This window comes from Tachyglossus aculeatus, unplaced genomic scaffold (assembly GCF_015852505.1).
Source record: "Tachyglossus aculeatus isolate mTacAcu1 unplaced genomic scaffold, mTacAcu1.pri scaffold_101_arrow_ctg1, whole genome shotgun sequence".
In the NCBI taxonomy this organism is placed as follows: Eukaryota; Metazoa; Chordata; class Mammalia; order Monotremata; family Tachyglossidae; genus Tachyglossus; species Tachyglossus aculeatus.
Genome location: NW_024044842.1, coordinates 1,055,110 through 1,081,409, shown reverse-complemented (window position 1 = coordinate 1,081,409; position 26,300 = coordinate 1,055,110). Strand labels below are relative to the sequence as shown.

The 26,300-nt window shown below is 45.6% G+C and overlaps 1 protein-coding gene across 1 annotated transcript in view; it reads left to right on the top strand.

Annotated features, from left to right (window-relative positions):
- Window positions 1–6,911: 6,911 nt before the first annotated feature.
- LOC119922271 (TAP binding protein) overlaps window positions 6,912–26,300 on the top strand; it is a 41,346-nt gene continuing 21,957 nt past the window's right edge. Inside the window, 4 exon segments of the mRNA XM_038742241.1 lie at window positions 6,912–7,050; window positions 21,669–21,829; window positions 21,831–21,876; window positions 23,799–24,092. Coding sequence (XP_038598169.1) covers window positions 7,005–7,050; window positions 21,669–21,829; window positions 21,831–21,876; window positions 23,799–24,092 — 547 coding nt within the window. The 5' untranslated portion in view covers window positions 6,912–7,004.

The following is a 26,300-nucleotide window of genomic DNA, read 5'->3' as shown; positions in this document are numbered from 1 at the left end:
GATTTTTTTTCCCCTCTGGGCCTCAGTTCCCTCATCTGTAAAACAGGAATGGAGACTAGGCGCCCCAGGTGGTTTTATACATATATAATTTTTCCCTTTGGGCCTCAGTTCCCTCATCTGTAAAATGGGGATGAAGCCTGGGAGCCCCAGGTGGTTTTACATATCTATATATTTTTTTTTCCTCTGGGCCTCAGTTCCCTTATCTGTAAAATGGGGATGAAGCCTGGGAGTCCCACGTGGTTTTATATATATATATATATATATATATTTTTTTTTTCCCTCAGCCTCAGTTCCCTCATCTGTAAAACGGGAATGGAGACTGTGAGCCCCAGGTGGATATATATGTAACTTTTTTTTCCCTCTGGGCCTCAGTTCCCTCATCTGTAAAACGGGATGGAGACTGTGAGCCCAGGTGGTTATATATATATATATATATATATATATATATATATATAAATTTTTTTCCTCTGGGTCTCAGTTCCCTGATCTGTAAAATGGGGATGAAGCCTGGACGCCCCACGTGGTTTTATATATATATATATATAAATATATATATAAAAATATATATATAAATATATATAAATATATATATATATTTTCCTCTGAGCCTCAGTTTCCTCATCTGTAAAACGGGGATGGAGACAGTGAGCCCCAGGTGGTTTTATATATATATATATATAATATAATATATATATACAATTATATATATATATATTTATATATATTTTATAATATATATAATTTTTTTCTTCTGGATCTCAGTTCCCTCATCCGTAAAATGGGGATGAAACCTGGGAGCCACGTGGTTATAAATATATATAATTTCTCAGTTCCCTCATCAGTAAAATGGGGATGAAGCCTGGGAGCCCCACGTGTTTTTATCTATATCTATCTATCTATGTATATAATTTTTTTTCCCTCTCAGCCTCAGTTCCCTCATCTGTAAAATGGGGATGAAGCCTGGGAGCCCCACGTGGTTTTATACATATATATATATATACACGTGGGACAAGGACTGGGGCCAACCTGGTTTGTTTGTCTCCACCCCAGCGTTTAGTACAGTGCCCGGCACGAAGTAAGTGCTTAACAAAACACTTTTCTATCTATAATCTATATCTATCTATCTATCTATCTATCTATCTATATCTATTTCTATCTATCTATATCATCTATCTATCTCCGTCTATCTATCAATCAATATATGAATATATACATTCATTCAATCGTATTTATTGAGCGCTTACTTTGTGCAGAGCACTGGACTAAGCATTTGGGAAGTACAAGTATATATATAAATAAAATAAATAAAATAAGTATATATCAATATATATAAATAAAATGGGAGTTAAGACTGTGGGCCCCACAGGGGACAACCTGATGACCTTGTATTCCCCCCCAGCGCTTAGAACAGTGATTGGCACATAGTAAGCGCTTAACAAACGCCATCATTATTCTATATAATAATATAATTATTAATAATAATTATATAATAATATATTATTCTATATATGTATATGTATACACACACACCTATCCATAATCTCTGCGCCTCAGTTTCCCCCCCATCAAACTGGGATGAAGCCCGTGACCGCGTCCGGCCCGACTGGCCGGTCTCCACCCCGGTGCTTAGTACAGAGCCCGGCACACGGTAGGCCTTAATCAAGCAGCACCATCCTCGTCGTCCCAACAATCAATCAATCAATCAATCGTATTTATTGTGCGCTTACTATGTGCAGAGCACTGTACTAAGCGCTTGGGAAGTCCAACTTGGCAACATCTAGAGACGGTCCCTACCCAACAGCGGGCTCACAGTCTAAAAGGGGGAGACAGAGAACAAAACCAAACATACTAACAAAATAAAATAAATAGAATAGATAGGTACAAGTAAAATAAATAAATAGAGTAATAAATATGTACAAACATATATACATATATACAACAGTGCTTGGCACATAGTAAGCGCTTAATAAATGACATTATTACAGAAACACTGTTGATCAGTGGCGAGATCTCAGGCTTGGGAGTCAGAGGTCATGGGTTCTAATTCTGGCTCCGCCGCTTGTCAGCTGTGGGACTTTGGGCCAGTCACTTTCCTTCTCTGGGCCTCAGTTCCCTCATCTGGAAAATGGGAATGAAGACTGCGAGCACCCCGTGGGGCAACCTGATCACCTTGTCACCTGCCCAGCGCTTAGAACAGTGCTTGGCACCTAGTAAGCGCTTAATAAATGCCATTATTATTATTATTATTAAAATGGGGATGAAAAGTGTGAGCCCCCCAGGGGGACAACCTGATGACCGTGTCACCTCCCCAGCGCTTAGAACAGTGCTTGGCACCTAGTAAGCGCTTAATAAATGCCATTATTATTATTATTATTAAAATGGGGATGAAAAGTGTGAGCCCCCCAGGGGGACAACCTGATGACCGTGTCACCTCCCCAGCGCTTAGAACAGTGCTTGGAATATAGTAAGCAATTAATAAATACCATCATTATTATTATTATTATCATTATTAAAATGGGGATGAAAAGTGCGAGCCCCCCAGGGGGACAACCTGATGACCGTGTCACCTCCCCAGCGCTTAGAACAGTGCTTGGAATATGGTAAGCAATTAATAAGTACCATTATTATTATTATTATCATTATTAAAATGGGGATGAAAAGTGCGAGCCCCCCAGGGGGACAACCTGATGACCGTGTCACCTCCCCAGCGCTTAGAACAGTGCTTGGAATATGGTAAGCAATTAATAAGTACCATTATTATTATTATTATCATTATTAAAATGGGGATGAAAAGTGTGAGCCCCCCAGGGGGACAACCTGATGACCGTGTCACCTCCCCAGCGCTTAGAACAGTGCTTGGAATATGGTAAGCAATTAATAAATACCATCATTATTATTATTATTATCATTATTAAAATGGGGATGAAAAGTGCGAGCCCTCCAGGGGGACAACCTGATGACCCTGTCACCTCCCCAGCGCTTAGAATAGTGCTTGGCACCTAGTAAGTGCTTAATAAACGCCATCATTATCATTATTATTATTAAAATGGGGATGAAAAGTGTGAGCCCCCCAGGGGGACAACCTGATGACCTTGTCACCTCCCCAGCGCTTAGAACAGTGCTTGGAATATAGTAAGCGCTTAATAAATACCATCATCATTATTATTATTAAAATGGGGATGAAAAGTGTGAGCCCCCCAGGGGGACAACCTCATGCCCTTGTCACTTCTCCAGCGTTTAGAACAGTGCTTGGCAGCTAGTAAGTGCTTAATAAACACTATTATTATTATTATTATTACTATTATTAAAATGCGGATGAAAAGTGTGAGCCCCCCAGGGGGACAACCTGATGCCCTTGTCACCTCCCCAGCGCTTAGCACAGTGCTTGGCTCCTACTAAGCGCTTAATAAACGCCATCATTATTATTATTATTAAAATGGGGATGAAAAGTGGGGGACAACCTGATGCCCCTGTCACCTCCCCAGCGCTTAGCACAGTGCTTGGCACCTACTAAAAGCTTAATAAACGCCATCATTATTATTATTATCAAAATGGGGATGAAAAGTGTGAGCCCCCCAGGGGGACAACCTGATGCCCTTGTCACCTCAGCGCGCTTAGAGCAGTGCTTGGCACCTAGTAAGCGCTTAATAAATACCATCATCATTATTATTATTAAAATGGGGATGAAAAGTGTGAGCCTCCCAGGGGGACAACCTGATCGCCGTGTCACCTCCCCAGCGCTTAGAACAGTGCTTGGAACACAGTAAGCGCTTAATAAACACCATGATTATTATTATTATTATTATTATTATTATTAAAATGGGGATGAAAAGTGTGAGCCCCCCAGGGGGACAACCTGATGCCCCTGTCACCTTCCCAGTGCTTAGAATAGTGCTTGGCACATAGTAAGAGCTTAATAAATACCATCATCATTATTATTATTATTAAAATGGGGATGAAAAGTGTGAGCCCCCCAGGGGGACAACCTGATGCCCCTGTCACCTCCCCAGCGCTTAGCACAGTGCTTGGCACCTAGTAACTGCTTAATAAATGCCATTATTATTATTATTATTATTAAAATGGGGATGAAAAGTGTGAGCCCCCCAGGGGGACAACCTGATGCCCTTGTCACCTCCCCAGCGCTTAGCACAGTGCTTGGCACCTACCAAGTGCTTAATAAATACCATCATCATTATTATTATTATTAAAATGGGGATGAAAAGTGTGAGCCCCCCGGGGGGGCAACCTGATGCCCTTGTCACCTCAGCGTGCTTAGAGCAGTGCTTGGCACCTATAGTAAGCGCTTAATAAATACCATCATCATTATTATTATTAAAATGGGGATGAAAAGTGTGAGCCTCCCAGGGGGACAACCTGATCACCGTGTCACCTCCCCAGCGCTTAGAACAGTGCTTGGAACACAGTAAGCGCTTAATAAACACCATTATTATTATTATTATTATTATTATTATTATTATTATTAAAATGGGGATGAAAAGTGTGAGCCCCCCCGGGGGACAACCTGATGCCCCTGTCACCTTCCCAGTGCTTAGAATAGTGCTTGGCACATAGTAAGAGCTTAATAAATACCATCATCATTATTATTATTATTAAAATGGGGATGAAAAGTGTGAGCCCCCCAGGGGGACAACCTGATGCCCCTGTCACCTCCCCAGCGCTTAGCACAGTGCTTGGCACCTAGTAACTGCTTAATAAATGCCATTATTATTATTATTATTATTAAAATGGGGATGAAAAGTGTGAGCCCCCCAGGGGGACAACCTGATGCCCTTGTCACCTCCCCAGCGCTTAGCACAGTGCTTGGCACCTACCAAGCGCTTAATAAATACCATCATCATTATTATTATTATTAAAATGGGGATGAAAAGTGTGAGCCCCCCGGGGGGGCAACCTGATGCCCTTGTCACCTCAGCGCGCTTAGAGCAGTGCTTGGCACCTAGTAAGCGCTTAATAAATACCATCATTATTATTATTATTAAAATGGGGATGAAAAGTGTGAGCCCCCCAGGGGGACAACCTGATGCCCCTGTCACCTCCCCAGCGCTTAGCACAGTGCTTGGCACCTAGTAACTGCTTAATAAATGCCATTATTATTATTATTATTATTATTAAAATGGGGATGAAAAGTGTGAGCCCCCCAGGGGGACAGCCTGATGCCCTTGTCACCTCCCCAGCGCTTAGCACAGTGCTTGGCACCTACCAAGCGCTTAATAAATACCATCATCATTATTATTATTATTAAAATGGGGATGAAAAGTGTGAGCCCCCCGGGGGGGCAACCTGATGCCCTTGTCACCTCAGCGCGCTTAGAGCAGTGCTTGGCACCTAGTAAGCGCTTAATAAATACCATCATCATTATTATTATTAAAATGGGGATGAAAAGTGTGAGCCTCCCAGGGGGACAACCTGATCACCGTGTCACCTCCCCAGCGCTTAGAACAGTGCTTGGAACACAGTAAGCGCTTAATAAACACCATGATTATTATTATTATTATTATTATTATTAAAATGGGGATGAAAAGTGTGAGCCCCCCCGGGGGACAACCTGATGCCCCTGTCACCTTCCCAGTGCTTAGAATAGTGCTTGGCACATAGTAAGAGCTTAATAAATACCATCATCATTATTATTATTATTAAAATGGGGATGAAAAGTGCGAGCCCCTCAGGGGGACAACCTGATGCCCCTGTCACCTCCCCAGCGCTTAGCACAGTGCTTGGCACCTAGTAACTGCTTAATAAATGCCATTATTATTATTATTATTATTAAAATGGGGATGAAAAGTGTGAGCCCCCCAGGGGGACAACCTGATGCCCCTGTCACCTCCCCAGCGCTTAGCACAGTGCTTGGCACCTAGTAACTGCTTAATAAATGCCATTATTATTATTATTATTATTAAAATGGGGATGAAAAGTGTGAGCCCCCCAGGGGGACAGCCTGATGCCCTTGTCACCTCCCCAGCGCTTAGCACAGTGCTTGGCACCTACCAAGCGCTTAATAAATACCATCATCATTATTATTATTATTAAAATGGGGATGAAAAGTGTGAGCCCCCCGGGGGGGCAACCTGATGCCCTTGTCACCTCAGCGCGCTTAGAGCAGTGCTTGGCACCTAGTAAGCGCTTAATAAATACCATCATCATTATTATTATTAAAATGGGGATGAAAAGTGTGAGCCTCCCAGGGGGACAACCTGATCACCGTGTCACCTCCCCAGCGCTTAGAACAGTGCTTGGAACACAGTAAGCGCTTAATAAACACCATGATTATTATTATTATTATTATTATTATTATTATTAAAATGGGGATGAAAAGTGTGAGCCCCCCCGGGGGACAACCTGATGCCCCTGTCACCTTCCCAGTGCTTAGAATAGTGCTTGGCACATAGTAAGAGCTTAATAAATACCATCATCATTATTATTATTATTAAAATGGGGATGAAAAGTGCGAGCCCCTCAGGGGGACAACCTGATGCCCCTGTCACCTCCCCAGCGCTTAGCACAGTGCTTGGCACCCAGTAAGCGCTTAATAAACGCCATCATTATTATTATTATTAAAATGAGGATGAAAAGTGTGAGCCCCCCAGGGGGTCAACCTGATCACCTTGTCACCTCCCCAGCGCTTAGAACAGTGCTTGGCACCTAGTAAGCGCTTAATAAATACCATCATTATTATTATTATTTTCATTATTAAAATGGGGATGAAAAGTGTGAGCCCCCCCGGGGGACAACCTGATGCCCCCGTCACCTCCCCAGCGCTTAGCACAGTGCTTGGCACCTAGTAAGCGCTTAATAAACGCCACCATTATTATTATTATTATTAATTGGGATGTGGAGGGGGAGGGCCCTGGGCCCACTTCCCCAAAAGAAGAGGGGGGATTCCCGCCCGTTGGCGGGAAAATGAAAGTGAAAGAGGAAGGTAGGCCCCGGCCTGGGACTGTACTGGACGTTCACCCTCATCCTCCTCTTCCTCTCTGTCCTGCACCATGGCCACCCTGGCCTTGCTACTGGCCGCCTCCGCCGTCCTCCTGGGTAAGGAGAGACCCCCTCCCCACCCCCAGAGACCCCCAGAGACCCCCCCATTCATCCATTCCTTCATCCCACCGTATTTATTGAGCGCTTCCTGTGTGCAGAGCACTGTACTAAGCGCTTGGGAAGTCCCCAAGTTGGCCCAGGAGGCCTTCCCAGATTGAGCCCCCTTTTTCCTCCCCATCCCCCCGGCCTTACCCCCTTCCCCTCCCCACAGCGCCTGTATATGATTATACAGATTATATATATATATAATATATATATATATATATATTATATATATGATTATACAGTAAGCGCTCAATAAATACGATTGATTGATGATTGACTTGACCCCTGTCCCCATGTCCACAGCACCTGTATAGACGTTTGGATGGATTGATTACTCTATTTATTTTACTTGTATTTATTCATTCCCCTCTGCCTTACCCCCTTCCCCTCCCCACAGCGCCTGTATATGATTATACAGATTATATATATATATGATTATACAGTAAGCGCTCAATAAATGCGATTGATTGATGATTGACTTGACCCCTGTCCCCATGTCCACAGCACCTGTATAGACGTTTGGATGGATTGATTACTCTATTTATTTTACTTGTATTTATTCATTCCCCTCTGCCTTACCCCCTTCCCCTCCCCACAGCGCCTGTATATGATTATACAGATTATATATATATAATATATATATATTATTATATATATATGATTATACAGTAAGCGCTCAATAAATACGATTGATTGATGATTGACTTGACCCCTGTCCCCATGTCCACAGCACCTGTATAGACGTTTGGATGGATTGATTACTCTATTTATTTTACTTGTATTTATTCATTCCCCTCTGCCTTACCCCCTTCCCCTCCCCACAGCGCCTGTATATGATTATACAGATTATATATATATAATATATATATATTATTATATATATATGATTATACAGTAAGCGCTCAATAAATACGATTGATTGATGATTGACTTGACCCCTGTCCCCATGTCCACAGCACCTGTATTGACGTTTGGATGGATTGATTACTCTATTTATTTTACTTGTATTTATTCATTCCCCTCTGCCTTACCCCCTTCCCCTCCCCACAGCGCCTGTATATGATTATACAGATTATATATATATAATATATATTTATTATTATATATATATGATTATACAGTAAGCGCTCAATAAATACGATTGATTGATGATTGACTTGACCCCTGTCCCCATGTCCACAGCACCTGTATAGACGTTTGGATGGATTGATTACTCTATTTATTTTACTTGTATTTATTCATTCCCCTCTGCCTTACCCCCTTCCCCTCCCCACAGCGCCTGTATATGATTATACAGATTATATATATATAATATATATATATTATTATATATATATGATTATACAGTAAGCGCTCAATAAATACGATTGATTGATGATTGACTTGACCCCTGTCCCCATGTCCACAGCACCTGTATAGACGTTTGGATGGATTGATTACTCTATTTATTTTACTTGTATTTATTCATTCCCCTCTGCCTTACCCCCTTCCCCTCCCCACAGCGCCTGTATATGATTATACAGATTATATATATATAATATATATATATTATTATATATATATGATTATACAGTAAGCGCTCAATAAATACGATTGATTGATGATTGACTCGACCCCTGTCCCCATGTCCACAGCACCTGTATAGACGTTTGGATGGATTGATTATTTATTTTACTTGTATTTATTCATTCCCCCTGCCCTACCCCCTTCCCCTCCCCACAGTGCCTGTATATGATTATACAGATTATATATATATAATATATGTATATTATTATATATATATGATTATACAGTAAGCGCTCAATAAATACGATTGATTGATGATTGACTTGACCCCTGTCCCCATGTCCACAGCACCTGTATAGACGTTTGGACGGATTGATTACTCTATCAATCAATCAATCAATCAATCGTATTTATTGAGCGCTTATTATGTGCAGAACACTGTACTAAGCGCTTGGGAAGTACAAATTGGCAACACATAGAGATGGTCCCTACCCAACAGTGGGCTCATAGTCTAAAAGTTATTTTACTTGTATTTATTCATTCCCCCCTGCCTTACCCCCTTCCCCTCCCCACAGCGCCTGTATATGATTATACAGATTATATATATATATATAATATATATATTATTATATATATATGATTATACAGTAAGCGCTCAATAAATACGATTGATTGATGATTGACTTGACACCTGTCCCCATGTCCACAGCACCTGTATAGACGTTTGGACAGATTGATTACTCTATTTCTTTTACTTGTATTTATTCATTCCCCCCTGCCTTACCCCCTTCCCCTCCCCACAGCGCCTGTATATGATTATACAGATTATATATATAATATATATATATTATATATATGATTATACAGTAAGCGCTCAATAAATACGATTGATTGATGATTGACTTGACCCCTGTCCCCATGTCCACAGCACCTGTATAGATGTTTGGACGGATTGATTACTCTATTTATTTTACTTGTATTTATTCATTCCCCCCTGCCTTACCCCCTTCCCCTCCCCACAGCGCCTGTATATGATTATACAGATTATATATATATATAATATATATATATATTATTATATATATATGATTATACAGTAAGCGCTCAATAAATACGATTGATTGATGATTGACTCGACCCCTGTCCCCATGTCCACAGCACCTGTATAGACGTTTGGATGGATTGATTACTCTATTTATTTTACTTGTATTTATTCATTCCCCCTGCCCTACCCCCTTCCCCTCCCCACAGCGCCTGTATATGATTATACAGATTATATATATATATATATATATAATATATATATATATTATTATATATATATGATTATACAGTAAGCGCTCAATAAATACGATTGATTGATGATTGACTTGACACCTGTCCCCATGTCCACAGCACCTGTATAGACGTTTGGACGGATTGATTACTCTATTTCTTTTACTTGTATTTATTCATTCCCCCCTGCCTTACCCCCTTCCCCTACCCACAGCGCCTGTATATGATTATACAGATTATATATATATATATAATATATATATATTATTATATATATATGATTATACAGTAAGCGCTCAATAAATACGATTGATTGATGATTGACTTGACACCTGTCCCCATGTCCACAGCACCTGTATAGACGTTTGGACGGATTGATTACTCTATTTCTTTTACTTGTATTTATTCATTCCCCCCTGCCTTACCCCCTTCCCCTACCCACAGCGCCTGTATATGATTATACAGATTATATATATATATATATAATATATATATTATTACATATATATGATTATACAGTAAGCGCTCAATAAATACGATTGATTGATGATTGACTTGACACCTGTCCCCATGTCCACAGCACCTGTATAGACGTTTGGATGGATTGATTACTCTATTTATTTTACTTGTATTTATTCATTCCCCCTGCCCTACCCCCTTCCCCTCCCCACAGTGCCTGTATATGATTATACAGATTATATATATATAATATATGTATATTATTATATATATATATATATGATTATACAGTAAGCGCTCAATAAATACGATTGATTGATGATTGACTTGACCCCTGTCCCCATGTCCACAGCACCTGTATAGACGTTTGGACGGATTGATTACTCTATCAATCAATCAATCAATCAATCGTATTTATTGAGCGCTTATTATGTGCAGAACACTGTACTAAGCGCTTGGGAAGTACAAATTGGCAACACATAGAGATGGTCCCTACCCAACAGTGGGCTCATAGTCTAAAAGTTATTTTACTTGTATTTATTCATTCCCCCCGCCTTACCCCCTTCCCCTCCCCACAGCGCCTGTATATGATTATACAGATTATATATATATATATATAATATATATATTATTATATATATATGATTATACAGTAAGCGCTCAATAAATACGATTGATTGATGATTGACTCGACCCCTGTCCCCATGTCCACAGCACCTGTATAGACGTTTGGACGGATTGATTACTCTATTTATTTTACTTGTATTTATTCATTCCCCCCTGCCTTACCCCCTTCCCCTCCCCACAGCGCCTGTATATGATTATACAGATTATATATATATATATATAATATATATATATTATTATATATATATGATTATGCAGTAAGCGCTCAATAAATACGATTGATTGATGATTGACTTGACCCCTGTCCCCATGTCCACAGCACGTGTATAGACGTTTGGACGGATTGATTACTCTATTTATTTTACTTGTATTTATTCATTATTCTATTTATTTTGTGAATGATGTGCGTCTACCTTCAATTCTATTTGCTCTGACGACTTGGACTTCCCAAGCGCTTAGTACAGTGCTCTGCACACAGCAAGCGCTCAATAAATACGATTGATTGATTGATGGATTGACTTGACCCCTGTCCCCATGTCCACAGCACCTGTATAGATGTTTGGACGGATTGATTACTCCATTTATTTTACTTGTATTTATTCATTATTCTATTTATTTTGTTAATGATGTGCCTCTACCTTCAATTCTGTTTGCTCTGACGACTTGGACTTCGCAAGCGCTTAGTACAGTGCTCTACACACAGGAAGCGCTCAATAAATACAATTGATTGATTGATTGATTGATTGATTATAGATGTTTGGACGGATTGATTACTCTATTTATTTTACTTGTATTTATTCATTATTCTATTTATTCGATTGATTGATTATAGATGTTTGGACGGATTGATTACTCTATTTTACTTGTATTTATTCATTATTCTATTTATTTTGTTAATGATGTGCGTCTACCTTCAATTCTGTTTGCTCTGACGACTTGGACTTGGACTTCCCAAGCGCTTAGTACAGTGCTCTGCACACAGCAAGCGCTCAATAAATACGATTGATTGATTGATTGACTTGACACCTGTCCCCATGTGCACAGCACCTGTATAGATGTTTAGACGGATCGATTACTCTATTAATTTCACTTGTATTTATTCATTATTCTATTTATTTTGTTAATGATGTGCGTCTACCTTCAATTCTATTTGCTCTGACAACTTGGACTTGTACTTCCCAAGCGCTTAGTACAGTGCTCTGCACACAGCAAGCGCTCAATAAATACGACTGATTGATTGATGGATTGACTTGACACCTGTCCCCATGTCCACAGCACCTGTATAGGATTATACAGATTGATTACTCTATCTATTTTACTTGTATTTATTCATTATTCTATTTATTTTGTTAATGATGTGCGTCTACCTTCAATCCTATTTGCTCTGACGACTTGGACTTCCCAAGCGCTTAATACAGTGCCCTGCACACAGTAAGCGCTCAATAAATACGACTGATTGATTGATGGATTGACTTGACCCCTGTCCCCATGTCCACAGCACCTGTATAGGATTATACAGATTGATTACTCTATTTTATTATTCTATTTATTTTGTTAATGATGTGCGTCTACCTTCAATTCTGTTTGCTCTGACGACTTGGACTTGGACTTCCCAAGCGCTCAGTACAGTGCTCTGCACATAGTAAGCGCTCAATAAATAAGATTGAAGGAATGAATGGATAAAAGGGTAACAATCCCTTCCCTCCCCAGACTTGTCCCTCCCTTCGTCCCCTCCCCAAATTGGACCTTCTCCCCTTTCCTTCCCCCCTCCCCAGACGTCATCCATTCAATCATCCTATTTATTGAGCGCTTACTGAGTTCAGAGCACTGTACTGAGCGCTTGGGAAGGCCAGGCCTGACCACCCCTCCAAGTTGGGACCCTCTCCCCTTTCTTTCCCCCTCCCCAGACTTCCTCCATTCAATCATGCTATTTATTGAGCGCTTACTGAGTGCAGAGCACTGTACTGAGCGCTTGGGAAGGCCAGGCCTGACCACCCCTCCAAGTTGGGACCCTCTCCCCTTCCCTTCCCCCCCTCCCCAGACTTCCTCCATTCAATCATCCTATTTATTGAGCGCTTACTGAGTGCAGAGCACTGTACTGAGCGCTTGGGAAGGCCAGGCCTGACCACCCCTCCAAGTTGGGACCCTCTCCCCTTCCCTTCCCCCCTCCCCAGATGTCATCCATTCAATCATCCTATTTATTGAGCGCTTACTGAGTGCAGAGCACTGTACTGAGCGCTTGGGAAGGCCAGGCTTGACCACCCCTCCAAGTTGGGACCCTCTCCCCTTTCCTCCCTCCCTCCCCAGACGTCATCCATTCAATCATCCTATTTATTGAGCGCTTACTGAGTTCAGAGCACTGTACTGAGCGCTTGGGAAGGCCAGGCCTGACCACCCCTCCAAGTTGAGACCCTCTCCCCTTTCTTTCCCCCTCCCCAGACTTCCTCCATTCAATCATGCTATTTATTGAGCGCTTACTGAGTGCAGAGCACTGTACTGAGCGCTTGGGAAGGCCAGGCCTGACCACCCCTCCAAGTTGGGACCCTCTCCCCTTCCCTTCCCCCCTCCCCAGACTTCCTCCATTCAATCATCCTATTTATTGAGCGCTTACTGAGTGCAGAGCACTGTACTGAGCGCTTGGGAAGGCCAGGCCTGACCACCCCTCCAAGTTGGGACCCTCTCCCCTTCCCTTCCCCCCTCCCCAGATGTCATCCATTCAATCATCCTATTTATTGAGCGCTTACTGAGTGCAGAGCACTGTACTGAGCGCTTGGGAAGGCCAGGCTTGACCACCCCTCCAAGTTGGGACCCTCTCCCCTTTCCTCCCTCCCTCCCCAGACGTCATCCATTCAATCATCCTATTTATTGAGCGCTTACTGAGTTCAGAGCACTGTACTGAGCGCTTGGGAAGGCCAGGCCTGACCACCCCTCCAAGTTGAGACCCTCTCCCCTTTCTTTCCCCCTCCCCAGACTTCCTCCATTCAATCATGCTATTTATTGAGCGCTTACTGAGTGCAGAGCACTGTACTGAGCGCTTGGGAAGGCCAGGCTTGACCACCCCTCCAAGTTGGGACCCTCTCCCCTTCCCTTCCCCCCTCCCCAGATGTCATCCATTCAATCATGCTATTTATTGAGCGCTTACTGAGTGCAGAGCACTGTACTGAGCGCTTGGGAAGGCCAGGCTTGACCACCCCTCCAAGTTGGGACCCTCTCCCCTTCCCTTCCCCCCTCCCCAGATGTCATCCATTCAATCATGCTATTTATTGAGCGCTTACTGAGTGCAGAGCACTGTACTGAGCGCTTGGGAAGGCCAGGCTTGACCACCCCTCCAAGTTGGGACCCTCTCCCCTTTCTTTCCCCCTCCCCAGACTTCCTCCATTCAATCATGCTATTTATTGAGCGCTTACTGAGTGCAGAGCACTGTACTGAGCGCTTGGGAAGGCCAGGCCTGACCACCCCTCCAAGTTGGGACCCTCTCCCCTTCCCTTCCCCCCTCCCCAGACTTCCTCCATTCAATCATCCTATTTATTGAGCGCTTACTGAGTGCAGAGCACTGTACTGAGCGCTTGGGAAGGCCAGGCCTGACCACCCCTCCAAGTTGGGACCCTCTCCCCTTCCCTTCCCCCCTCCCCAGATGTCATCCATTCAATCATCCTATTTATTGAGCGCTTACTGAGTGCAGAGCACTGTACTGAGCGCTTGGGAAGGCCAGGCTTGACCACCCCTCCAAGTTGGGACCCTCTCCCCTTTCCTCCCTCCCTCCCCAGACGTCATCCATTCAATCATCCTATTTATTGAGCGCTTACTGAGTTCAGAGCACTGTACTGAGCGCTTGGGAAGGCCAGGCCTGACCACCCCTCCAAGTTGAGACCCTCTCCCCTTTCTTTCCCCCTCCCCAGACTTCCTCCATTCAATCATGCTATTTATTGAGCGCTTACTGAGTGCAGAGCACTGTACTGAGCGCTTGGGAAGGCCAGGCTTGACCACCCCTCCAAGTTGGGACCCTCTCCCCTTCCCTTCCCCCCTCCCCAGATGTCATCCATTCAATCATGCTATTTATTGAGCGCTTACTGAGTGCAGAGCACTGTACTGAGCGCTTGGGAAGGCCAGGCTTGACCACCCCTCCAAGTTGGGACCCTCTCCCCTTCCCTTCCCCCCTCCCCAGATGTCATCCATTCAATCATGCTATTTATTGAGCGCTTACTGAGTGCAGAGCACTGTACTGAGCGCTTGGGAAGGCCAGGCTTGACCACCCCTCCAAGTTGGGACCCTCTCCCCTTTCTTTCCCCCTCCCCAGACTTCCTCCATTCAATCATGCTATTTATTGAGCGCTTACTGAGTGCAGAGCACTGTACTGAGCGCTTGGGAAGGCCAGGCCTGACCACCCCTCCAAGTTGGGACCCTCTCCCCTTCCCTTCCCCCCTCCCCAGACTTCCTCCATTCAATCATCCTATTTATTGAGCGCTTACTGAGTGCAGAGCACTGTACTGAGCGCTTGGGAAGGCCAGGCCTGACCACCCCTCCAAGTTGGGACCCTCTCCCCTTCCCTTCCCCCCTCCCCAGATGTCATCCATTCAATCATCCTATTTATTGAGCGCTTACTGAGTGCAGAGCACTGTACTGAGCGCTTGGGAAGGCCAGGCTTGACCACCCCTCCAAGTTGGGACCCTCTCCCCTTTCCTCCCTCCCTCCCCAGACGTCATCCATTCAATCATCCTATTTATTGAGCGCTTACTGAGTTCAGAGCACTGTACTGAGCGCTTGGGAAGGCCAGGCCTGACCACCCCTCCAAGTTGAGACCCTCTCCCCTTTCTTTCCCCCTCCCCAGACTTCCTCCATTCAATCATGCTATTTATTGAGCGCTTACTGAGTGCAGAGCACTGTACTGAGCGCTTGGGAAGGCCAGGCTTGACCACCCCTCCAAGTTGGGACCCTCTCCCCTTCCCTTCCCCCCTCCCCAGATGTCATCCATTCAATCATGCTATTTATTGAGCGCTTACTGAGTGCAGAGCACTGTACTGAGCGCTTGGGAAGGCCAGGCTTGACCACCCCTCCAAGTTGGGACCCTCTCCCCTTCCCTTCCCCCCTCCCCAGATGTCATCCATTCAATCATCCTTTTTATTGAGCGCTTACTGAGTTCAGAGCACTGTACTGAGCGCTTGGGAAGGCCAGGCCTGACCACCCCTCCAAGTTGGGACCCTCTCCCCTTCCCTTCCCCCCTCCCCAGACTTCCTCCATTCAATCGTGCTATTTATTGAGCGCTTACTGAGTGCAGAGCACTGTACTGAGCGCTTGGGAAGTATAGACTTGGCCCCCTCCCCCTGTCCTCCAAGCTGGGACCCCTCCTCTCCCCACCCCCAGCAGCTCCCCAGACTTACAATAATAATAATAATAATAATGATAATAATAATAATAATAATAATAATGATGATGGTATTTGTCCACCCCCAGCACCTCCCCAGACTTACAATAATAATAACAATAATAATGATAATAATAATAATAATAATAATGGTATTTGTCCACCCCCAGCACCTCCCCAGACTTACAATAATAAGAATGATAATAATGATAATAATAATAATAATAATAATGATGGTATTTGTCCACCCCCAGCACCTCCCCAGACTTACAATAATAATAATAATAATAATAATAATAATAATAATATTTGCCCACCCCCAGCACCTCCCCAGACTTACAATAATAATAATCATCATAATAATAGTATTTGTCCACCCCCAGCACCTCCCCAGACTTACAATAATAATAATAATAATAATAATAATAATAGTATTTGTCCACCCCCAGCACCTCCCCAGACTTACAATAATAATAATAATAATAATAATTATGATGATGGTATTTGTTCTAAGCGCCGGGGAGGTTACAGGGTGATTAGGTTGTCCCACATGGGGCTCACAGTCTTCACCCCCACTTTAATAATAATAATAATGATAGTAATGACGGTATTTGTTGAGCGCTTACTATGTGCCAAGCACTGTTCTAAGCGCTGGGGAGGTTACAGGGTGATCAGGTTTTGGGGCTCACAGTCTTCACCCCCATTTTAATAATAATAATAATGATAATAATGATGGTATTTGTTGAGCGCTTACTATGTGCCAAGCACTGTTCTAAGCGCTGGGGAGGTTACAAGGTGATCAGGTTTGGGGGCTCACAGTCTTCACCTCCATTTTAATAATAATAATAATAATGATAATAATGACGGTATTTGTTGAGCGCTTACTATGTGCCAAGCACTGTTCTAAGCACTGGGGTTGACACAAGGCGATCAGGTTGTGCCACATGGGGCTTACAGTCTTCATCCCCATTTTCCAGATGAGGGAACTGAGGCCCAAAGAATAGTAATAATAATAATAATAATAATGGTATTTATTAAGCGCATACTATGTGCCAAGCACTGTTCTAAGCGCTGGGGTAGACACAAAGAGATCAGGTTGTCCCACATGGGGTTCACAGTCTTCATCCCCATTTTCCAGATGAGGGAACTGAGGCCCAAAGAATAGTAATAATAATAATAATAATGGTATTTATTAAGCGCATACTATGTGCCAAGCACTGTTCTAAGCGCTGGGGTAGACACAAAGAGATCAGGTTGTCCCACGGGGGGTTCACAGTCTTCATCCCCATTTTCCAGATGAGGGAACTGAGGCCCAAAGAATAGTAATAATAATAATAATAATGGTATTTATTAAGCGCATACTATGTGCCAAGCACTGTTCTAAGCGCTGGGGTAGACACAAAGAGATCAGGTTGTCCCACGGGGGGTTCATAGTCTTCATCCCCATTTTACAGATGAGGGAACTGAGGCCCAAAGAATAGTAATAATAATAATAATAATGGTATTTATTAAGTGCATACTATGTGCCAAGCACTGTTCTAAGCGCTGGGGTAGACACAAGGCGATCAGGTTTTCCCACGTGGGGTTCACAGTCTTCATCCCCATTTTACAGATGAGGGAACTGAGTCCCAAAGAATAGTAATAATAATAATAATGATGATGATGGTATTTATTAAGCGCTTACTATGTGCCAAGCACTGTTCTAAGCGCTGGGGTAGACACAAGGCGATCAGGTTGTCCCACGGGGGGTTCACAGTCTTCATCCCCATTTTACAGATGCGGGAACTGAGTCCCAAAGAATAGTAATAATAATAATAATGATGATGTTGGTATTTATTAAGCGCATACTATGTGCCAAGCACTGTTCTAAGCGCTGGGGTAGACACAAGGCGATCAGGTTGTCCCACGGGGGGTTCACAGTCTTCAGCCCCATTTTCCAGATGAGGGAACTGAGGCCCAAAGAATAGTAATAATAATAATAATAATAATGATGTTGGTATTTATTAAGCGCTTACTATGTGCCAAGCACTGTTCTAAGCGCTGGGGTAGACACAAGGCGATCAGGTTGTCCCACGGGAGGTTCCCAGTCTTCATCCCCATTTTACAGATGAGGGAACTGAGGCCCAAAGAATAGTAATAATAATAATAATAATAATAATAATAATGGTATTTATTTAGTGCATACTATGTGCCAAGCACTGTTCTAAGCGCTGGGGTAGACACAAGGCGATCAGGTTGCCCCACGGGGGGTTCACAGTCTTCATCCCCATTTTCCAGATGAGGGAACTGAGGCCCAAAGAATAGTAATAATAGTAATAATAATAATAATAATAATAATAATAATAATAATAATAATAATAATGATGGTGGTATTTATTAAGTGCATACTATGTGCCAAGCACTGTTCTAAGCGCTGGGGTAGACACAAGGCGATCAGGTTGTCCCACGGGGGGTTCACAGCCTTCAGCCCCATTTTCCAGATGAGGGAACTGAGGCCCAAAGAATAGTAATAATAATAATAATAATAATGATGTTGGTATTTATTAAGCGCTTACTATGTGCCAAGCACTGTTCTAAGCGCTGGGGTAGACACAAGGCGATCAGGTTGTCCCACGGGAGGTTCCCAGTCTTCATCCCCATTTTACAGATGAGGGAACTGAGGCCCAAAGAATAGTAATAATAATAATAATAATAATGATGTTGGTATTTATTAAGCGCTTACTATGTGCCAAGCACTGTTCTAAGCGCTGGGGTAGACACAAGGCGATCAGGTTGCCCCACGGGGGGTTCACAGTCTTCATCCCCATTTTCCAGATGAGGGAACTGAGGCCCAAAGAATAGTAATAATAGTAATAATAATAATAATAATAATAATAATAATAATAATAACGATGGTGGTATTTATTAAGTGCATACTATGTGCCAAGCACTGTTCTAAGCGCTGGGGTAGACACAAGGCGATCAGGTTGTCCCACGGGGGGTTCCCAGTCTTCATCCCCATTTTCCAGATGAGGGAACTGAGGCCCAAAGAATAGTAATAATAATAATAATAATAATAATAATAATAATAATGATGTTGGTATTTATTAAGCGCATACTATGTGCCAAGCACTGTTCTAAGCGCTGGGGTAGACACAAGGCGATCAGGTTGTCCCACATGGGGCTCCCAGTCTTCAGCCCCATTTTCCAGATGAGGGAACTGAGGCCCAAAGAATAGTAATAATAATAATAATAATGATGATGGTATTTATTAAGCGCTTACTATGTGCCAAGCACTGTTCTAAGCGCCGGGGTAGACACAAGGTGATCAGGTTGTCCCACGTGGGGCTCCCAGTCTTCAGCCCCATTTGACAGATGAGGGAACTGAGGCCCAGAGAAGTGAAGTGACCGGCCCAAAGTCACCCAGCTGACAGGTGGCGGAGCCGGGATTCGAATCCACGACCTCTGACTCCCGAGCCCGGGCTCTTTCCACTGAGACACGCTGCTTCCCAATGACCTCTTGACCCCTGACCCCTGACCCCGGGATATGACCTCTCCTCCAGGCTGGGGGACCCCCCCTTCCCCTCGCCCCCTCCCCGGAATTGACCCTTGACCCCTGACCCCTGACCCCTCTCCCCATCCCCTCCCATTGAGCAGCGTGGCTCAGCGGAAAGAGCCGGGGCTTGGGAGTCCGAGGTCATGGGTTCGAATCCCGGCTCCGCCACCTGTCAGCTGGGTGACTTTGGCCAAGTCGCTTCACTTCTCTGGGCCTCAGTTCCCTCACCTGTAAAATGGGGATGAAGACCGGGAGTCCCCCGTGGGACAACCTGATCACCTTGTAACCTCCCCAGCGCCTAAGAACAGTGCTTTGCACATAGTAAGCGCTTAATAAATGCCATCATCATCATTATTATTATTATTATTATTAGCACAGTGCTTTGCACATAGTAAGTGCTTAATAAATGCCATTATTATTATTATTATTATTATTATTAGAACAGTGCTTTGCACATAGTAAGTGCTTAATAAATGCCATTATTATTATTATTATTAGAACAGTACTTTGCACATAGTAAGTGCTTAATGAATGCCATTATTATTATTATTATTAGAACAGTGCTTTGCACATAGTAAGCGCATAATAAATGCCATCATTATTTTTATCATTATTATTAGAACAGTGGTTTGCACATAGTAAGCGCTTAATAAATGCCATTATTATGATTAGAACAGTGCTTTGCACAAAGTAAGCACTTAATAAGTGCCATTATTATTATTATTATTAGAACAGTGCTTTGCACATAGTAAGCGCTTAATAAATGCCATTATTATTATTAGAACAGTGCTTTGCACATAGTAAGTGCTTAATAAATGCCATCATCATTATTATTATTATTATTATTAGAACAGTGCTTTGCACACAGTAAGTGCTTAATAAATGCCATCATTATCATTATTATTATTATTATTCCTCATTCCCCTGACTCCGTCCCCAGACTTGACCCCCTGACCCCTGACCCTTGACCCCTCCTGTGGTGGGACTCCTCCTCAGACCTGACCCCCTGACCCCTGACCCCTCCTCAGGCTTGACCCCTGACCCCTCCTGTGGTGGGCCTCCTCCTCAGACCTGACCCCCTGACCCCCGACCCCTCCTCAGACTTGACCCCTGACCCCTGGCCCCTCCTGTGGTGGGCCTCCTCCTCAGATTTGACCCCCTGACCCCTGACCCCTCCTCAGACTTGACCCCTGACCCCTCCTGTGGTGGGACTCCTCCTCAGACTTGACCCCCTGACCCCTGACCCCCCTGTGGTGGGCCTCCTCCTCAGACCTGACCCCTGACCCCTCCTCAGACTTGATCCCCTGACCCCTGACCCCTCCTGTGGTGGGACTTCTCCTCAGACTTGACCCCCTGACCCCTGACCCCTCCCGTGGTGGGCCTCCTCCTCAGACCTGACCCCTGACCCCTCCTCAGACTTGACCCCCTGACCCCTGACCCCTCCTGTGGTGGGACTCCTCTTCAGACTTGACCCCCTGACCCCTGACCCCTCCTCAGACTTGACCCCTGACCCCTGACCCCTCCTGTGGTGGGACCCCTCCTCAGACCTGACCCCTGACCCCTTCTGTGGTGGGACTCCTCCTCAGACTTGACCCCCTGACCCCTGACCCCTCCTCAGACTTGACCCCTGACCCCTCCTGTGGTGGGACTCCTCCTCCTCAGACTTGACCCCCTGACCCCTGACCCCTCCTCAGACTTGACCCCTGACCCCTCCTGTGGTGGGCCTCCTCCTCAGACTTGACCCCCTGACCCCCGACCCCGTCCTCAGACTTGACCCCTGACCCCTGACCCCTGACCCCTCCGCAGCCTTGAGCCCAGGCCGGGCGTCCCGGCCGCCCCCGCTGCCCTGCTGGCTGGTGCGGGAGGAAGGGCCCGGCGGCGGCGATGGCGGGGCGATGCCCAAGGCGGTGACCAGGCGTCCAGCACAGCTCCTGCTGCTCAGCGGGGGGGCGCAGGGGCAGCCCCCCCCCACCCACCTCCGACCCCCAGCCGCCCCTCCTCCTCCATGTCCTCGGTGAGTCCCCCCCGGAGACACCGACATCCACCCCAACGGTCGTTTCAAGGCCCCCCTCATCTCTCTCGGTGTCTCTCCGTCTCTGTCCCCCACACCACCTCTCATCTCCGTTGTTCTCCCCACACCCTCTTCTTCTCTCTCCCTCTTTTCTCTTCTTTTTCTTCTCCTCTGGCTTCTTCTTCTCCTTCTTCTTGATCTTGTTCTTCTCCTTCTCCTTCTTCCTCCTCCTCTTATTCTTCCCTCTCCCCCACCCTCTTCTTCTCTCTCCCTCTTTTCTCTTCTTTTTCTTCTTCTCCTTCTTCTTCTTCTTCTCCTCCTTCTTCTTCCTCCTCCTCTTCTTCTCTCTCCTCCCACTCCTCTTCTCTTCTCTTCTCTTCTCTTCTCTTCTCTTCTCTTCTCTTCTCTCTCTCCTTCCCCTCTTTTTTTCTGTCTGTCTTTCCCCTCTCTGGTGTCTCTCCTGTCTCCCTCCTTCTGTCTTCCTTCCCCTGCAGTCTCCCTCCTTCTCTCCCCCTTCTCTCTCCCCTCTCCTTTTCTCTCCCCCATCCCTTTCCCCTCATCTCTTTCCCTCTTTTCTGTTCTTCTTCTTCTTCCCTCTCTTCCCACCCTCTCCTCCCACCCTCTCCTCTTCTCTTCTCTTCTCTTCTCTTCTCTTCTCTTCTCTTCTCTTCTCTTCTCTTCTCTTCTCTTTTCTCTCTCTCTCTCCTTCCCCTCTTTTTTTTCTGTCTGTCTTTCCCCTCTCTGGTGTCTCTACTGTCTCCCTCCTTCTCTGTCTTCCTTCCCCTTCGGTCTCCCTCCTTCTCTCCTTTTCTCCCCCCTCATCTTCTCTCTCCTTCCCTCCTTCTTTTCTCTCCCCCCTCTCCCTCTTCTCTCCCTTTTCCCTCTTCTTCTCTTTCCCCTTTTTCTCTCTCCCTCTTCTCTCTCTTCCTCTCCTTCTCTGTCCTTTTCTCCCTTCTCCTTCCTCTCTTTTCCCTTCTCTTTCTCCCTCATCTCTCTCTCCCCTCTCCTTCTCTCTCCCTCCTTCTCTTTCCCCCTCTCCTTTTCTCCCCTCTCCTTCTCTCCCCTCCTCTCCCTTTTCCTTCTTCTTCTCTCTCCCTCTCTCCCCTCTTTTCTTCCCTTCTCTCCTTTTCTCCCCTCTCCTTCCCTCCTCTCTCCTTCTCTCCCCTCTTCTCTCCCTTTTCCTTCTTCTTCTCTCTCCCACTCTCCCCTCTTTTCTCCCCTTCTCTCCTTTTCTCCCCCTTTCTCTTTCCCTCTCCTCTCTCCCCTCTCCTTCTCTCCCCTCCTCTCCCTTTTCCTTCTTCTTCTCTCTCCCTCTCTCCCCTTCTTTTCTCCCCTCCTCTCCTTTTCTCCCCTCTCTTTCTCTTTCCATCTCCTTCTCTCCCCTCTCCTTCTCTCCCCTCCTCTCCCTTTTCCTTCTTCTTCTCTCTCCTTCTCTCCCCTCACCTTCTCTCCCCTCCACTCCCTTTTCCTTCTTCTTCTCTCTCCCTCTCTCCCCTCTTCATTTCTCCCCCTTTCCTCCCCTCTCCTCCTCTCCCCTCCTCTCCCCTTTCCTTCTTCTCTCTCCCTCTCTCCCCTCTTCTTTTCTCCCCCTTCTCTCCTTTCCTCCCCTCCCTTTCTCTTTCCCTCTCCTTCTCTCCCCTCTCCTCTCCCTTTTCCTTCTTCTTCTCTCTCCCCCTCTCCCTTTCTCCCCTTCCCTCCCATTCCCCCCCAACCACCATCCCCACTCATCCATTCCTCCCAACCGCATACACCGAGCGCTCCCCGCGCGCCGAGCACCGTAGTGAGCGTTCAGAGGAGAGCGGCCCTCCCTGCCCACCCCGACCCGGGGGGTCACCATCCTTCCATCCATTCACTCATCCATTCATTCGGGGTCACCATCCTGTCATTCATCCACCCATCGGCCCTTCTCTGTGTTGGCCCCGCAGACCCGGACGGGACGATGGAGCAGTCTCTGGGGTCGCTGAGGTCGGCGCCGGGGTCGTCGCCGGGGTCGTCGCCCGGGTCGCCGGCCCCCTCGACGTGCGAGCTGAGCCCCTACTCGCCCAACCCGGCGGCGGCCACGTGGGCGGCAGGCCTGACCCCGGAGCCCCGCTGCCCGCGGGCCCTCGACGGGGCCTGGCTGGTGGCGGCCATCGGCGGGCCGGGCCTACGCCTCACCGCCCTCCTGCAGGCCGCCTCGGACCCCTGGGACCCCTCCGCCCGCTTCCTCAGGGCCACCGGTGAGCGGGACTCCGGGGTCCCCCCCGGGGAAGGGTCGGGGGTCGGGGACAACCGCGGGGCCGGGCCCGGGCGTCCGAACGGTAGTCGCAAATACTGATGACGACGGTACTTGGTAAGCGCTCACCACGTGCCAACCACTCTTAGCGCCCGGGTGGTTACGAGCCAGTGATGATGGTACTTGTTAGGCGCCCACTATGTGCCAAGCGCCGTCCTCGGCGTTGGGGTGGACGTGAGCCAATGATGATGATAATAACGACGACGGTACTTGGTAAGCGCTCACCACGTGCCAACCACTCTTAGCGCCCGGGTGGTTACGAGCCAGTGATGATGGTATTTGTTAGGCGCCCACTATGTGCCAAGCGCCGTCCTCGGCGTTGGGGTGGACGTGAGCCAATGATGATGATGATAATAATGATGGTATTTGTTAAGCGCTTACCGTGTGCCAACCACTCTTAGCGCTGGGGTGGTTATGAGCCAATGATGATAATAATAATAATGATGATGGTATTTGTTAAGCGCTTACTATGTGCCAAGCACTGGGGTGGACACGAGCCACAGATGATTATAGTAATAATGATGGTATTTGTTAAGCGCTTACCATGTGCCAAGCACTGGGGTGGACACGAGCCAATGATGATAATAGTAATAATAATAATGATGATGGTATTTGTTAAGCGCTTACCATGTGCCAAGCACTCTTAGCGCCGGGGTGGTTACGAGCTAATGATGATAATAATAATAATAATAATGATGATGGTATTTGTTAAGCGCTTACTATGTGCCAAGCACTGGGGTGGACGCGAGCCAATGATGATAATAATAATAATGATGGTATTTGTTAAGCGCTTACTATGTGCCAAGCACTGGGGTGGACACGAGCCAATGATGATAATAATAATAATGATGGTATTTGTTAAGCGCTTACCATGTGCCAAGCACTGGGGTGGACACGAGCCAATGATGATAATAATAATAATAATGGTATTTGTTAAGCGCTTACTATGTGCCAAGCACTCTTAGCGCCAGGGTGGTTACGAGCCAATGATGATAATAATAATAATGATGGTATTTGTTAAGCGCTTACTATGTGCCAAGCACTCTTAGTGCTGGGGTGGTTACGAGCCAATAATGATAATAATAATGATAATAATAATAATGATGGTATTTGTTAAGCGCTTACTATGTGCCAAGCACTGTTCTCAGCGCTGGGATGATTACGAGCCAATGATGATAATAATAATAATAATAATAATAATGGTATTTATTAAGCGCTTACTATGTGCCAAGCACACTTAGCGCCGGGGTGGTTACGAGCCAATGATGATGATGATAATAATAATAATAATAATAATAATAATAATAATAATGATGATGGTATTTGTTAAGCGCTTACTATGTGCCAAGCACTGTTCTCAGCACCGGGGTGGTTACGAGCCAATGATAATAATGATGGTATTTGTTACTAATAATAATTTTGGTATTTGTTAAGCGCTTACTAGGTGCCAAGCACTGTTCTAAGCGCTGGGGAGGATACAAGGTGATCAGGTTGTCCCACGGGGGGCTCCCAGTCTTCATCCCCATTTTCCAGATGAGGGAACTGAGGCCCAAAGAATAATGATAATAATAATAATAATAATAATAATAATGGTATTTGCTAAGCGCTTACTGTGTGCCAAGCGCTGTTCTAAGCGCTGGGGAGGTAACAAGGTGATCAGGTTGTCCCATGGGGGGGCTCCCGGTCTTCATCCCTATTTGACAGAGGAGGGAACTGAGGCCCAGAGAAGTGAAGCGACTTGCCCAAAGTCACACAGCTGACAATAATAATAATAATTTTGGCATTTATCAAGCGCTTACTATGTGCCGAGCACTGTTCTAAGCGCTGGGGAGGTGACAAGGTGATCAGGTTGTCCCACGGGGGGCTCCCAGTCTTCATCCCCATTTGACAGATGAGAGAACTGAGGCCCAGAGACGTGAAGCGACTTGCCCAAAGTCACACAGCTGATAATAATTATGCTAATAATGGCATTTATCAAGCGCTTACTATGGACAAAGCACCGTTCTAAACGCTGGGGAGGTCACAAGGCGATGAGGTTGTCCCACGGGCGGGATCCCGGTCTTCATCCCCATTTGACAGATGAGAGAACTGAGGCCCAGAGACGTGATGTCCCCCAGCTGACAAGTGGCGGGGCCGCGATTCGAACCCACGA